Raw genomic sequence first — 14,191 nt, forward strand, 5'->3', positions numbered from 1 at the left:
ATCAGTGCTGCGTCTCCTGTAACGTCGTGACGTATTTGAAGGCGGGGCCAGGTTTTAAACGGCGGCTGTGCTGTAGCTATGTAAGTCTGAGCTGCTTGTGTGTGAGATGATGAACAGAGGCTGTGTTAGATGTCGTTTTAGTCATTTCTGTTTAATTATCACGGTTACAGTATAATATATAACTACAGCTGAATGTGCTTATTTAAATTAACCAGGACTTTAAGACTTTAGGGGGTTTAGGTTAGCATAGCCTATGGGCTAGCAGCAGGTCAGTTACAGTAGACAGGTTAACTAACGTTAAGCCCAGTGTTGTGAATAATAACGATGTTTGAATAGCAAAGAGAGAAGTTATATTGTTCAGCCTGCAGTAAAACAATCAAAATACTTCATTATTTCACACATTTGAATGGGTCCTGGAGATCTTCAGAGTATGTTGTGTTGCAGTATCTTAGTTAATTAGGTTACTGAAGTAAATATGAAATGTCTTAACTAACTTAGAAGTAAAAAAGAGCTGAGTGAATGTTTACACTGTGTGTGTTGCTCATTTCAGACAGTATCTGGATTTTAGTCTGAATTTTCTTTTTCAATCTTACTACAGTATTACTTGTAACTACATTTCCCCTCTCAGCATCAACTAACCCCAGTACGTTACTTACAGCTATGGAGAAAAAATAAGATTCGGTTTCTCTGATTTTGCTGTGTATGGGTATATGTTTGAGAAAAATATTGTCATTTACAGCATTTATTTGAAGAAAACTTTCAGACCTTAAAAAAATGCAAAGAAAACAATTCATAAAGTTTGAAGACTTTTCATATTCATAAAGTTTAAAGAGTTCTGAAATCAGTATTAAGTGGAATAACTCTAGTTTTTAATCGCAGTTTTCATGCATCTTGGCATGTTCTCCTCCATCAGTCTTACACACTGCTTTTGGATAAGTTTATGCCACTCCTGGTGCATAAATTCAAACAGATCAGCTTGGTTTGATGGCTTGTGATCATCCATCTTCCTCTTGATTATATTCCAGAATTTTTTTGTTTGGTGAAATCAAAGAAACGTATAATTTTTAAGTGGTCTCTTATTTTTCCAGAGCTGTGGTTGCTGCTTTTACAGACCGCAAAAATGAACTGGGATAATCAGCTCAGCTCTATTATATCAGCAGCTGATGGAAGTGTTGCTAAAATGCGGGTAAGAGTTCATCTTCATTTAGTTTCTTTAGGTCTGTTTGGATGATTATGTGTCGTTGTTTCTGTGTTAGAGCTCTGTGGCTGGTTTCTGTTGCTCATGTAGTTTTAAAATGTGAACACAGACTATTTTAATATGTGAGAGACAGATTTGACCACTAGATGGCAGCCTGACTCTAGCTCTATAATGACTGAGTTCAGTTCAACATACAATACCATGAGCTGATTTTTTACACAAATACGATATTTTGTGTTTTTTCTTACAAGGAACGACTTACCACACATGGAAGACTTTCCAGAGAAAGAGAAGGTAATTTTATTGCACATACTTTTATGTATTGTGCCTTCTTTCTTAAAGAAAATTGTGTGTATAGACTATGTAGCTTATGTTGCACAGGGTTCCTGAAGAAATCTTGTCCATTCTTCTGTCAACTTTGTTGACACTGATGTTATAACTTAATTTTAATCTTGATTTTGTCTCTACTTAGATTAAATATTCTCTAATGTTTGAGGAATTTTAAGAATACACTTATAATTATATGGTATTTCTAAATTCCATGTATCTATACTGGATTTAAATATTGTGAGCTTTATTTTGAGACAGTAAATAACACTAAATCTCTCCGTGTTTTTTCATAGATGTGTTTCCAATGAGAGAGAGGAGTCATGCTGTGGGTCTGGAACCCTGTGTTCCCCCTCTCCTTCCCCAGGCCTCCCCCGCACTCAGTGGAGCCGTTCAGTGGGCAGACCTGGCAGGTTTGCAGGCCCAGCTCCACAGCCACAGCCAGGTCAGACTCACAGCTCATACCTGCCACCTACCTGTGTGTGATTGTGTGTGAGAGTGAGTAAGAACAAGAAAGCCTGTTCATGATAGTTTGCCGTTTATACAGATAGGATTACACTGTAGCAGTTGTTTCCTAATATTAGCATATATTAATGGAAAACACTGTTGTTTTTCTGCAGACTATAGAATTTTTATCAAAGAGCTTGATGTCTGTAGAGAGAGAAAGAAATGCTCAGCAAAGACAAATACAAACATTACAAGGTGAGTATCCACTCTTTGTTGTAAATAATTAGGGCCTCCAAACTCAGTCCAAACTTAACATGACACATTTCACACAGTCCAATATCAAGGTGGCATGACTAATCTCTCTCTCTCTCTCTCTCTCTCTCTCTCTCTATATATATATATATATATATATATATATATATATATATATATATATATATATATATATATATATTTTTTTTTTTTTTAATGAAAATTTGACAGCTCTTTAGAAAAGAGGCATGAAGTATTTAGTTTCCTTAATGTGAATTAAAGTAGACCTACTTTACTGTCTATTCCCCTGTTAGAGATGTAATATTTGGACTTTTCCTAGTAAACCTGTTGTCAGCAGGGGTGGATTTTACCACCACGCAATTGCTTGGGGACCCAGGGGTCAGGGGGCCCCCTGCTGACCAAAAGGTTGGCAAAAAAAAGAAGAAAAAAACGTATTATTTATTTTTTGTACACGCAAGTTAAGCTAGGCAAGGTAGACTAAGGTAGCTTCGGCACAATCATGAATAGGTCTTATCCCAGTGGTGCCCCAAAAAAGAAAGAAAATAAAGGATAGGAAGTCCAGCACAGAAATCTTGACAAAGCTCACCTATTTTTTGCAGCAGCAAGAAATGAAACGTCTGACGAGGATGAGGTATCTGAGACAGCTAGGTTGTCAGAGTCAATATTGCATTTTGCTATACAAAAGAATCCATTTGATCAGGGCCCTCACTTGGGGCCCCAGAACTTCCAAATCCACCCCTGATTGTCAGTGTCCATGTTTGTTTTGAACCTGCAGATTCTCACAGTGCTAGTCTGCATCTCTAAAGAACCTTAGACTTTATCTTAGTCAGGTAGCAGTAAAAACTTTTAGTAAAGTTCACGCAGTTTGGAACACAAACCGTCAACAATTGTATTAATGTTAGTTGGTGCATCTATGTAAAAACATAAACATTTTTCTAAATAGAGCTATGACAGTTCTCTTGATGAATTAGCGTTTGGCCCTGTGTGGTAGATTTTGATGGTTTCTGCCACAGAGTTTGACTAAAGAATAGTCTCTTTTCACTCTCAAGGCAATGTTAACTCGCTTTGCTATAAGTACTAATTATTTGGCAGGATGTTTGCCATCTCAGACTATATATATTTCTGCTGTGATTTAAGGTGAGGAATTCATCTGATTAGGATTGCACTGAATTACTTATTTTAATCAGTTTACATTTTAATGATTATTACAACCAGCCCCTCACTCTGTTCACACCCATACACTTATCACTTTTGCACATAGGTAACATTCAGATATTTCAGATTTTTTTGTATCATAGTGTATTTGTATAAAACATGCCTAGAATATATTTTTTTCACTTTTATTAAAGTTCAGACTTTAGACTAATACAATTTGAATTACCAGCCCACCTAAAAGGTACATCCTATGCTCACTTCCAGAGGAGATGAGGAGGCTTGAGGAGAAACTGGATGACCGGGAGAGGCAGAGAGAGCGAGAGCGTGAGAGAGACCGAGAGGGAGAGAAGGACCCCGGGGTAGAGAGGAGGCTAGAGCAATGGAAGAGAGAAGTTGGACGAGAATTGAGCAGCCTCAGAGGCCACATTGACAGGACAACATCGCTAGGCAACCAGGAGGAAAGGTCAGTGGCGTCGGCTAGGGGTGTTAGGTTTTAGGTATGTGATAAAATGTCACCTGTCCTTCAACAGCACAGATAATTTGTCTTTAAGGAGACCAATGCTGATCTAAAAGGCAAAAACTGCAGTAGGGATATTTTAGCTTACAGATATTGTTATTGCATTGTTACAGTCAGTAACAGCCTTGGATGTTTTGCTTCAGTTTTAGCTCTAAGCTGCGCAGGGAAGAAGTGGAACAGCTTAGAAGAGAAGTGGATCTGCTTAAAAACAAGCTGAGTAAGTTCATATGTTTCTACTGTTTACCTTAGTATAACCTTTAAGTGTTTTAAAATACATTTTTGTATACAAGAAACAAACTTCACACTGATATTAATAAAATCAGGTTTATTGTCATTACATTAGCACAGTTGTATAGTTAAGTGAAACATAGTTCCTTATAGCTCCTCTATGTTGTACAAATCAATATGTAGACATATTGACATATTGATTACTGACTAGCCACTTGGTGACTTAATGATGAACATGGCACTGTTTTACAAACATCCTTCACACTGTGAGTTAAAGGTTTAAAAAAGTTCAAATGTTTTTAAACACTTATGTCAAAATGTTCTATGAATTTAGTTATGTATAGAACTTATCTCTTGTGGTTTAGTCACTTGAGGTAATTGTAATTCAGGCATGTAGTTAGATTGCATGTAGATAGATTGTAGTTAGATTGCCTAGATTGAGCCTGTGTAGTCTTTCACTATCTAGCTGCAGTATCTTTTGTAGTTGCTAGTACTTTATTTAATTTTTTCCAGCATGTCCAATTAATTGATTAGTGTTAGTTGATTAAATGTAATTATTCACAACGATAATGGCAAATATCTGTTGTAATGGGATGGACAAGGAACTTTTGCAGTGCTGTCGTACAATATATTATAGTGTCAGGACTGTAGTTCTGCAGCCAGCAATAACACAGAGCTGGACACAGAACCGCATCCTGAGCCAACATACACAAACAAAAAATAAGAACTGCACTATTATATCATATATGTATTATATGCCACTGTTTTATGCTGTGTGTGATGAGTGGACTTGATATACTGCACTCTAAAGTTGGGGTGTCTCTGGGTGTGTGTGTGTCCCTCTGTGTGTATGTCCCTCTGTGTGTGTCTCTGTGTGTCTCTGTGTGTGGATCTCTGTGTGTGGATCTCTGTGTGTGGATCTCTGTGTGGATCTCTGTGTGGATCTGTGTGTGGATCTGTGTGTGGATCTGTGTGTGGATCTGTGTGTGTCTGTGTGTGTCTGTGTGTGTCTGTGTGTGTCTGTGTGTGTCTGTGTGTGTCTGTGTGTGTGTGTCTCTCTGTGTGTGTGTGTATGTCTCTGTGTGTGTCTGTGTGTCTCTGTTTCTCTGTATCTGTGTGTGTGTGTGTGTGTGTGTAGTGAGGCAAGAGGAGGATATGTACCAACAGCAGTCGGAGTCGAGAGAAACAAGGAGGCAGTATGAACGCAGCTGCAAGGTATTGAATGTCCAACAGCAGTGCTTGACTGTTAACAACATACACAGCAATAAAGTAGCTAATTGGCACCAAATCAGATTCACACACTTTTCTCATTATTCCATATTCATTCCATCAGTTAAGACATGTTTGGTGTCTGAAGATTACTTTCTTTGTCTTTAAATAATTTCACATGATTTGGATTATATGTGATTTTAAGTATGCGTGTCAGTTTCAGTTTTTGATGTACTATTCCATACAGTATGAGCATCCTTGACCAAAATTTCACCCTTTTTATTGTTGTTGAGAATTAGTAAACCCAACCTATTTGACTACTGTAAAGCATGGGGTTATATTTATCATGTTTTGAGGTTGTGTTGCCACCAGTAGCATTAGCATTAGAGGTGGGCAGTATAACAAAATTTTATAGGATTGTGATATATTGTCTTATTGTATCGGCAGTATACTTTTTAAGATTGTACAGGACCCAACCGCAAATTCCATTACAAAGTGTATTTAGTCAAAAGACAGGACAGTTTGAATAAAAAACAGTATACATTTTGACGTTTTTAAGGATCTGCCACTACTTATACACTACTGTATCAGTCACTACTGTGATATTTTGTATCATTGTAAAAAAAAAAGTGTAATATTGACAACCCAGTTATATCTATAAACTAGAGGATTTGGGTAATATCACTAAAGCTGCCACAGTTATATCACTTTCTGATATGATTGTATAATAAAAAAAGTGTCTGATAGATAAAAATAGTGAAAGTGGTTTCTCGAGATTTCTTTCGTCTGTTATCATAGATAACAGTAAAGCCAGTGCTGTCATCAGTAGACGACATACACTCTATACACCTACACACACACTATGCACACACACACACTTCAACACACTATGCACATGCATTATGTACACACACACAGTGTACACATACAGGGTGCAAAATCTATTACTTAAACATGCAATGTGCAAAATTGTAAATATTGTAATAAAATTCTTTAGATATTTGTTTGATAAGCTATTTATAATGTTTGTATTTTAATAATATCTTTAATTTACTTTCTAACTATATTGCTATCCTTTGACTACTGTAACCCATTCCATTAAGCTCTCTATGCTTTACTATTCTTGAGCTAATCTGAAGGCCACATGAACTTTAAAGGCCTGTAGTGATTGATTCTGCAGAAAGTTGGTGATCTCTGTGCATTATTCTCCTCAGCATCTGCTGACCTCGCTCAGTTATTTTACGCTGACAGAGCAAGTTGCTTTTATTCTCAGTCGTTTCCATTGTTTTATAATTCAACTGACAGTTGACTATGGAATATTTAGTAGTGAGGAAATGTAATGACTGGACTACCATGGCACCACACTGGAATTTACTGAGCTTGTGATGGAGACCTATTTTTTTTTTTACTAATGTTTGTAGAAGCAGGCTACATGTGCCTGATTGTAACCACCTCTGGCCATGGAAGTGATTGGAACCTGGTTTGGCTATATAGTGTATCATGCTGGATTAACTTTTATTTATGCGTAGAATTATTAAATGAGTTTTTTTTTAAAGAGAGACTGTTGTGCTCATGATGGCTGTATATTTAATTGATTTGTGTTTATAGACATTGGAGAACCTTACAGATTCTTACCGCACACACAGTTTTGAACTGGCCAGGATGGTCTCCCAGTATCAGCACACACAGCAAGAAGTACGAGAACTCAGGTATGTACACATTCCCATCATTATACCAGTAGTTTTCATGTGTAGTTCTGAGACCCACAGGCAAAATATCTTAAAGTGAAGGCAGGAGAGACCTTGGTAGACTTAGACTCCCTAGTAACCAGTGATTTTCTTTAGTCAACTCATATTGGAGTTTGTATTGACTACATTTGGGCACATATAATGAATCCTATAAAATAGGATTTGCCCTCAGTGGTGTAATAGCTTGGAGATACAGCCATGAAGGCTGTATCTATGTTTTTGTGGAACTTCTCTGCTGCATTCAATAAAATGAAAGAAGCTTGCAGCTTTACACTTTCATCCTGCCCCCTTAGTAGTGTGCTGAGCTAAAATTAGTAATGATAGAAACTCTGATCACGCCATTATAGTCACACAGTGATATCAAAGCTGTTATGTGGTGTATCTTTACATTTATTCAAAATATAGTGATGATTGTGTTTAAAAAAAAAAAAAAAATAGATTTTTAATTATCTGCTTTTCTGTTGTATTAAATAACTGTGTGTGTATGGTCACATTTTCAGGCTCACAGTATCTGAACTGAAGGATGAAGTGAGAGGCCTGATTCTGAGAGACAGACTTTCCACACCTGCAGAAGTGCTGTGCAAACCAGGTAACACCCACACACACCCACACACACACACACACACGCGTGCACACACACACATTAACACAAGTGTGACTGTTTCTGCTCATTTTGCTGATTGTCTCCTCCCTCACCTCCTGCTATCTCTCCCCAGCCCCTTCAGCATCAGCAGTTGCTGTGGAGACGAGTCCCCCGAGACGAGTGCTGTCAGATTCGGAAGACGACTTTAGCCCCACCCCTAGTCTTGGGGAGGTTAGCTCAGATGATCTGGATGGGTCCTGGCTTGGAGAATCAGGTTAGGAAGAGGCAGACGCACAATAATTCACATGAAATGTAATAAAAATTGGCCAAAAGTTCTACATGTTTTTCTGTATCATTTGCATGTATCAATAATTATCAATAATAATTATTTACACTAAATAATTCTGGATAGTATTTGGTGGTAAATTTTTAATATTTGTGCTTGGTTATTCAGTGGGCTATGTTACGCACCCAGGCTTCAAAAGGTGCTGTGGTCACAGCTAAGCTTGCATTCAGCAAACACTCTGACTTGACAGCCACAGACATCAAAGAAAAACGTTTGATTCACAATGATGTGGAATTAATCATAAACCAGGTGCTGTTGGTCATTACTAAAATGTTTACTTGTCTGGCTGATATTGTGCAGCCATTGATGCATATTACCTTTAGCTCTAGTGTGTAAATGCTGGAATTTATTATGTACTTTTGCCAAGACCAAAAATGTATAAATTCTGTTTTTTTTTTTTAATGAACAATGCAATGAGTGTTTGATGTTGGTGAGGCCCCCCTGTCCTGCATATTAAGTGTATACCAACACACCTGATCAAGCAAATAGTGGTTCTTAAACTTTTTTTAGTTGGAGACCCTATTTGTGTTTCTTATTAAATCAAGGAAAGATTATAGCTTGTACTGATTTTGTTGTTGAAGTAACTGTCTTTGAAACTGTCTCTAAAATGTTTTGTACTAGATTTTAGAGCATTGTGCATAAGCGTTTGATTGTATTCAGCAACAAGAGTGTTTGTGGGGTCAAGCTGATCGATGATGATCATCACCACACTTATCCTACTCATTTTAACTCATCCTAAAATTATTGGATGGGGCACTATAAATCCAAAGAACACAGTTCCACTGCTCCACAGCTTAATATTGGGGACTTTATACCCCTCTAGCCTACACCTGGCATTAGACATGGTGCCAATATGTTCATGTTTCTTCTCCAGAGAGACCTTTTTTAGTGGCAGTAAGGCTCTCCAAAGACTAGACAAGCTGTGTGTGTGCGCATTTGTGTGTGTTTGGACCATGTTATTTGTACTTTTTTTTATTTTTATTTTATAAAGAGTTCCTATAGGCTGCTTTACATCACTGAATCAGCTCAAAGCCACATATCACACCTTTGTTTTGGCCAGATAGTGTTGATTGGTGTTCTCTCCTTTTGGTGTCATGTGCAGTTCGCTTGCTGAACAGATTGCAGTTGGTAAGCCGGGTTTAACTGAGTGTGGCACCCCCAATGCTCCATACACTGCGTACAGTTGCCTACAGTAACACTCTAGTCAGACTTTATTCCTTCTCAATCAGCCTAGCACCAGCTTTTAACTTGTTTAGCATTGCTTCTATATTTTCCTAAAGTAGCAGTTTAATTTAGCATCGAAAGGCTTTCAATACTGGGCTTGGGTGGGTGTGCATTTCGGGGCTGTTAATAAAATTGATTATGTATTATTATTGTGGAATTTCTTTTCTGAGTTTTAGTTATACTGGATGTCTTCTCAGTGAAGAAACAGCTATTTTTTTTCAGACTCAAAGTTTGGCGCTTTCATGTACTAAATTCATTCATTTATGTTAAGGTAAATATAATTAAATAAAAATAAAGTTTTATGTCCAAAACTGCCATTATGAGGAGAGAGCCTAAAGCATTAATGTCATTAATACAATAGAGGAGAGACTGGGGAAAAATGACAGAATTTGTATGCGGGCTTCAGGATGAGAAGGTGTTAACTTTTCACCTCCCCCTCCCCAAGTGTCACCTTCCCAAAATAGTTCAGAGAAGAAGGCAAAGAGGGAAATGAAGAGGAGCGGGAACAGAATAGCAATTTAAGGGAAAGTAATGAGGAGCTCAAACACAGACAAGAGTGAACCCACAACAAACACACAGCCAGATTTTATATCCGTTACTTCTGTCACTGTGGCCTTATTAGTTTCATTTGATTACATTACTTTAGTTTATACAGAGAGTCAATAACAGTGGATAAAAACTGTTAAACTCTAGCTGATACTTTGGCTAGGTTTTTAACTGTAATCCATTAACAGCCACAAAATATCAGTAACACTCGCTAAACACTATCACATAAAATAGCAAATCTTTTCCAAACAGTACATGCTCCTCAGATTTATTATTACATTAGCACTGCTATTAAAACAGGTTATGTGCTATTATTATACATGAGGCTAAGACTCACAGTGGAGTGTGTTGAGAAAGATCAGTAGAGAGACGCTTGGCATGTGTGTTTTAATGGCACTCTCCACTGACACTGCCAAGGCTTTTGCCTTTCTTGGAGACTGTTCCTGTTGGAGTCATGTTTTGTCTCCAATGAGAGCATCTGGTGGTTCCAAATATGGAGCTAAGAGATGTCCCCTAAGACACACACACACACACACACACACACACACAAGCACACACATGCACTCAAATTATGGGTGTTACCCATTAGCAGATGCAGTGGTAATAAGAAAGATATTTTTAAGTGTGTATATTTTCAAATAAAAAAATTGTTGATGCAATCATTTACACAGTGCACACACTGCTTGTGTGTTCTGTTTCCTGTAGTAATAACTTGCTTCCGTTCTGCAGTGCTTTGCCTGAGGGTGTTTAATGCAGGAGGAGGAAGGAGAGATAATTTCCTGCTCGTTCATCTCCTGCTATATTTGGGGAAAGGGGGGGAGGGGGTCATAAGCTGTCCAGAACTAGGACACTTACAGATCTACTGTATCAGTGAACTGTATTTATAAAGTTTATAATCAGATTAATATTTTCTGGGATTTTATCCTGAATTGCAGTATTTGCATTTGTAGCCAGTACATGAATGAAGGGGGTTGTTCAAATGTACTGCTTTTAAAATCATGTTTGGAATCAAGTGGAAATAAATTAAATAAGTTTGTTGTTTTCTTTTTGTTGACTATATTCCATATAAAGATGGGCAACGTGACATATCACATACTTTAATATATCTTTACAATTATCAAAGTGACATTATTATGACTGGTCATTTCCAGCTAGCAGCTACCTCCCAAACCAAAGCAACCTTTTAGGTCCACCACAGCATCCACCTGAGAAACCATAGCACCTACATTGCAGCCACTTTTCAGCACTATAGCAACCACCTGGGATATCATAGCAACCACTTATCAAAAGCATAGCAACCACCTGGGGTACGATAGCATACATATAACATAGCAACCAGCTAGCAACACCATTAAAACACCTAAAATACCATTAATTCCTAGACGGGGAATCCACTATAGCCTTGGCTTGTTATCATTTCCTTATAGAAATGCACTTTCCTAGTTTATACTGATATTTGATATCATGGGTCAGTGAGAACACACACCTAAACCCACCTCCACCTGCAGAACAGATGAGGCTTTTATTCCTGTGACCCTCTGATTTCATGCCCACTTCTCTATCCTTTAGGCCATGGCTTCCAAAATGTTGCTCATTTTTAATTTAAAGTGACATTAACATTTTTGGTGAGAATGTGTATTTTCACCAAGCATGCTAAAATATACTTTTAACTCATGCACTGTTGTGCAGTCTCTATTTAGAGTGAAAGAATCTGGTCATTTTAGCATGTATTAGCATAATCAGCTAAAAACCAGGACCTAACAGAAACCCTGTTTTTTTAATGTAGAAATGGAAGCAGAAGCACATTGAAGCCATTTATTATATTATTTATTATATTATTATATACTACTACTAAAATCTTAAGGACTGCTGCTTAAGATTTTAAGATATATAAGCCCTATCTCAGAGGGTCCTGGGGTAATTTTCTCTTTTATGGGGTCCTCTGTTATTTTATTTTTGTCCAGAACGACCATGTATGTGTGTTTCTCGGACGTCCTCTTAGAAAATTACAGGCTGAATTACCTGTTGTTTTTTGCTGAACTCCGTGGTCCCCCAGTAATTTTAGTCCCATCCGGATCCACATCTCTGAATTTTGTCACCTTGCATTCAGTAAAATAGCTTTTTGTCCACTGCTATGCACCATAATTACACTTTGAGTGCGTGTTTCCATGGAGATCCATGTAACACAACAGTGAGTGAAAAACAGAGGAGCTACATAATGCAATGTCACGTGACCGAGAAAGCCAAGAAACAAACTTACTGGTCCTCCTTTTGTCAGTCTGGTTTTAGTCTCATTTCTCTTCACAGTGCTTTTAAACTGCACCCAACTGATTTACTGCTGGGTTATTAACTGAATTATTAAGTAAACATTGCAGACTCTCTAGGAATAGTTGTGAGGTCAGAGATTTACGCTGCTGCTTGTCCTGTCCAATAAAACAGCCACTTTAATCTCTTATTTTAAATTATTTATTGTTATTATTCAACAAATATATATGCACTCTGATCACTCTGGCTTTTTTCCTTTTAGCTCCCAAACTAAGAAGCGGAAGTGGAAGAGGTGCACGCTTTAGCCTCTCAGGAAGTGACCTCAGTGACGCTGGCAGTGGACTTGGAAGTGGACTTGAGAGCAACCATGACGACACAGGTGGTGAGGTGGGAGGAGGATTAGACAGTCCTCCAGACCTCAGTCTCAGTGACCTCTGACATGAGAAACGGAAATAAAGCCATGAGTTTACAGCTAAGAAGGGAAGACAGATCTTTACTCTTACATTTTTTGTCTACTTTTTTTGTCTAAGTGTGTATCTGCGTTACCCAGCAGTATTTATCAAATGGAACGTGCTTTCCACTCTGTGTAATCGATCTACTCAGTGGCATATTTACGAGCATCGTGAACGCACTGAGCTTTCTTTGTGCTCCACCTCTTGGAGCTGAAAACAGGGTCCTACTGCTGCCGAGGTCAGCTAGGAGAAAATGAGCTGAGAACTAGTATTTGGAGAGAGATAGAGTGGCACATACTCCCCAATTATGCTCTCTATCAATTAACTGTTCACTGTGCTCTTACTAAAATGAATAAAGGTGCTTTAGAGTTTGTTCCGTTCAATGGTTGTTGGCATTTCAGTGGCGTTTTTTTCCCCTCCAGTGCAAATTAGCTTGACGTAGATTGGGCTATTTTAAACAGTTGGACAGACTGAGGGCTTTGTTCACAGGAGGTTGAGAGAGTTATAAGAACACACTGTGCTAAAGTACCCCAAGCCCATCTAAAATTCATGTTATTATAACCACCCCTCCCTCCCACACACACACTTCTCCTACCTCTTCAGGGGATGGCCTCCTCTCAGAAGAATATTTGAGATGATACCTGATGCAAGAGCCTTGTCACCAATCCCCCATAATTCCTATGAGATTCGTTGTCTACTTTTCTGTTTTTTACTACTTCTCCATTTCCTCCTCTGCTTCATACTTTCTCTACACACTCTTTTCTGTTCTTTGTAGTATTTGTGCAAATGATGGTATGCACAACAACAGAGTGTTAAATAAGTATAGTTTCTGTAGTTTGTCTTGTCAGTATCTGGTTCTATATCGACTGACAGTCATGGATTGAAATTGGCTACTGTCTATAATTGTAAACTTAAAGTTCACCTATTTGAAAATAGCAATACTAATGTCTTCATTAGTACCAGTCCAGCATAGGGCTGTCACTTTCAATAAATAAAATATTAAACAGATCTAAATATCTGACTGTTGGTCCTGATATCACTTTTTATGGCCAAATAATAAAAATGAGCTTAATTGGGCTTGGTTTCCTCAGATGATGATTCTTCTGATTCATCTGATCTTTAATAGATAGCAAGTGTCACATAATTGCAATGCCAGTTAAGATCTCACACAATCTTTTAGATTCTGGGTATTATACTGTAAAATACTATGCTGAACATAGTTTACAGACTAAAACATATTAAAATAAAGCATATTAAAATATTTCACATAACTACTCTGTAAACGTATATATGTCTGGCTCATTCTTAATTTTTGGGGGTTTTACACAAAAGCACAAAAATACCACTAGTGGAGCCTTGTATTGATTTGTATGTACCCTGTTTACCACAGAAATCTAGACATTTTTGCAAACTTATTTTTTTACTCCAATCCACATGAAAAGGGTGTTTTGGGTCATAGAAAATGCTTTCCAAAGTGGAGAATTTTTTAGTGCTGTTAAGTGGACAGAAAAAAATCAGCTGTATGAAGACTAACACTATACTCCCTATATAGTAAACAACATAAACCATAAAACTAAATTGTCTACATGCAGATAGCACATAACTATGACTTATGAGTAAATATATATTAAAAATAGGAGTAAAAATGGGGAGTAGTGTGTAATTTGGGATTT

At 37.6% G+C, this 14,191-nt stretch overlaps 1 protein-coding gene across 1 annotated transcript; it reads left to right on the forward strand.

The window, feature by feature from the left end:
• Window positions 1-5: 5 nt before the first annotated feature.
• On the forward strand, window positions 6-12,901 carry LOC103032200 (uncharacterized). The gene is made up of 12 exons (XM_015608420.3): window positions 6-80; window positions 1,089-1,186; window positions 1,450-1,492; window positions 1,822-1,970; window positions 2,146-2,227; window positions 3,665-3,863; window positions 4,061-4,134; window positions 5,284-5,360; window positions 6,963-7,063; window positions 7,603-7,691; window positions 7,819-7,959; window positions 12,329-12,901. Exons 2-12 carry the CDS (start codon window positions 1,121-1,123, stop codon window positions 12,502-12,504), a joined length of 1,197 nt encoding a protein of 398 aa, XP_015463906.3. The 5' UTR covers window positions 6-80; window positions 1,089-1,120; the 3' UTR covers window positions 12,505-12,901.
• The last annotated feature ends 1,290 nt before the right edge of the window (window positions 12,902-14,191 follow it).

The sequence above is a fragment of the Astyanax mexicanus genome, chromosome 1, assembly GCF_023375975.1.
Source record: "Astyanax mexicanus isolate ESR-SI-001 chromosome 1, AstMex3_surface, whole genome shotgun sequence".
NCBI classification, from domain to species: domain Eukaryota; kingdom Metazoa; phylum Chordata; class Actinopteri; order Characiformes; family Acestrorhamphidae; genus Astyanax; species Astyanax mexicanus.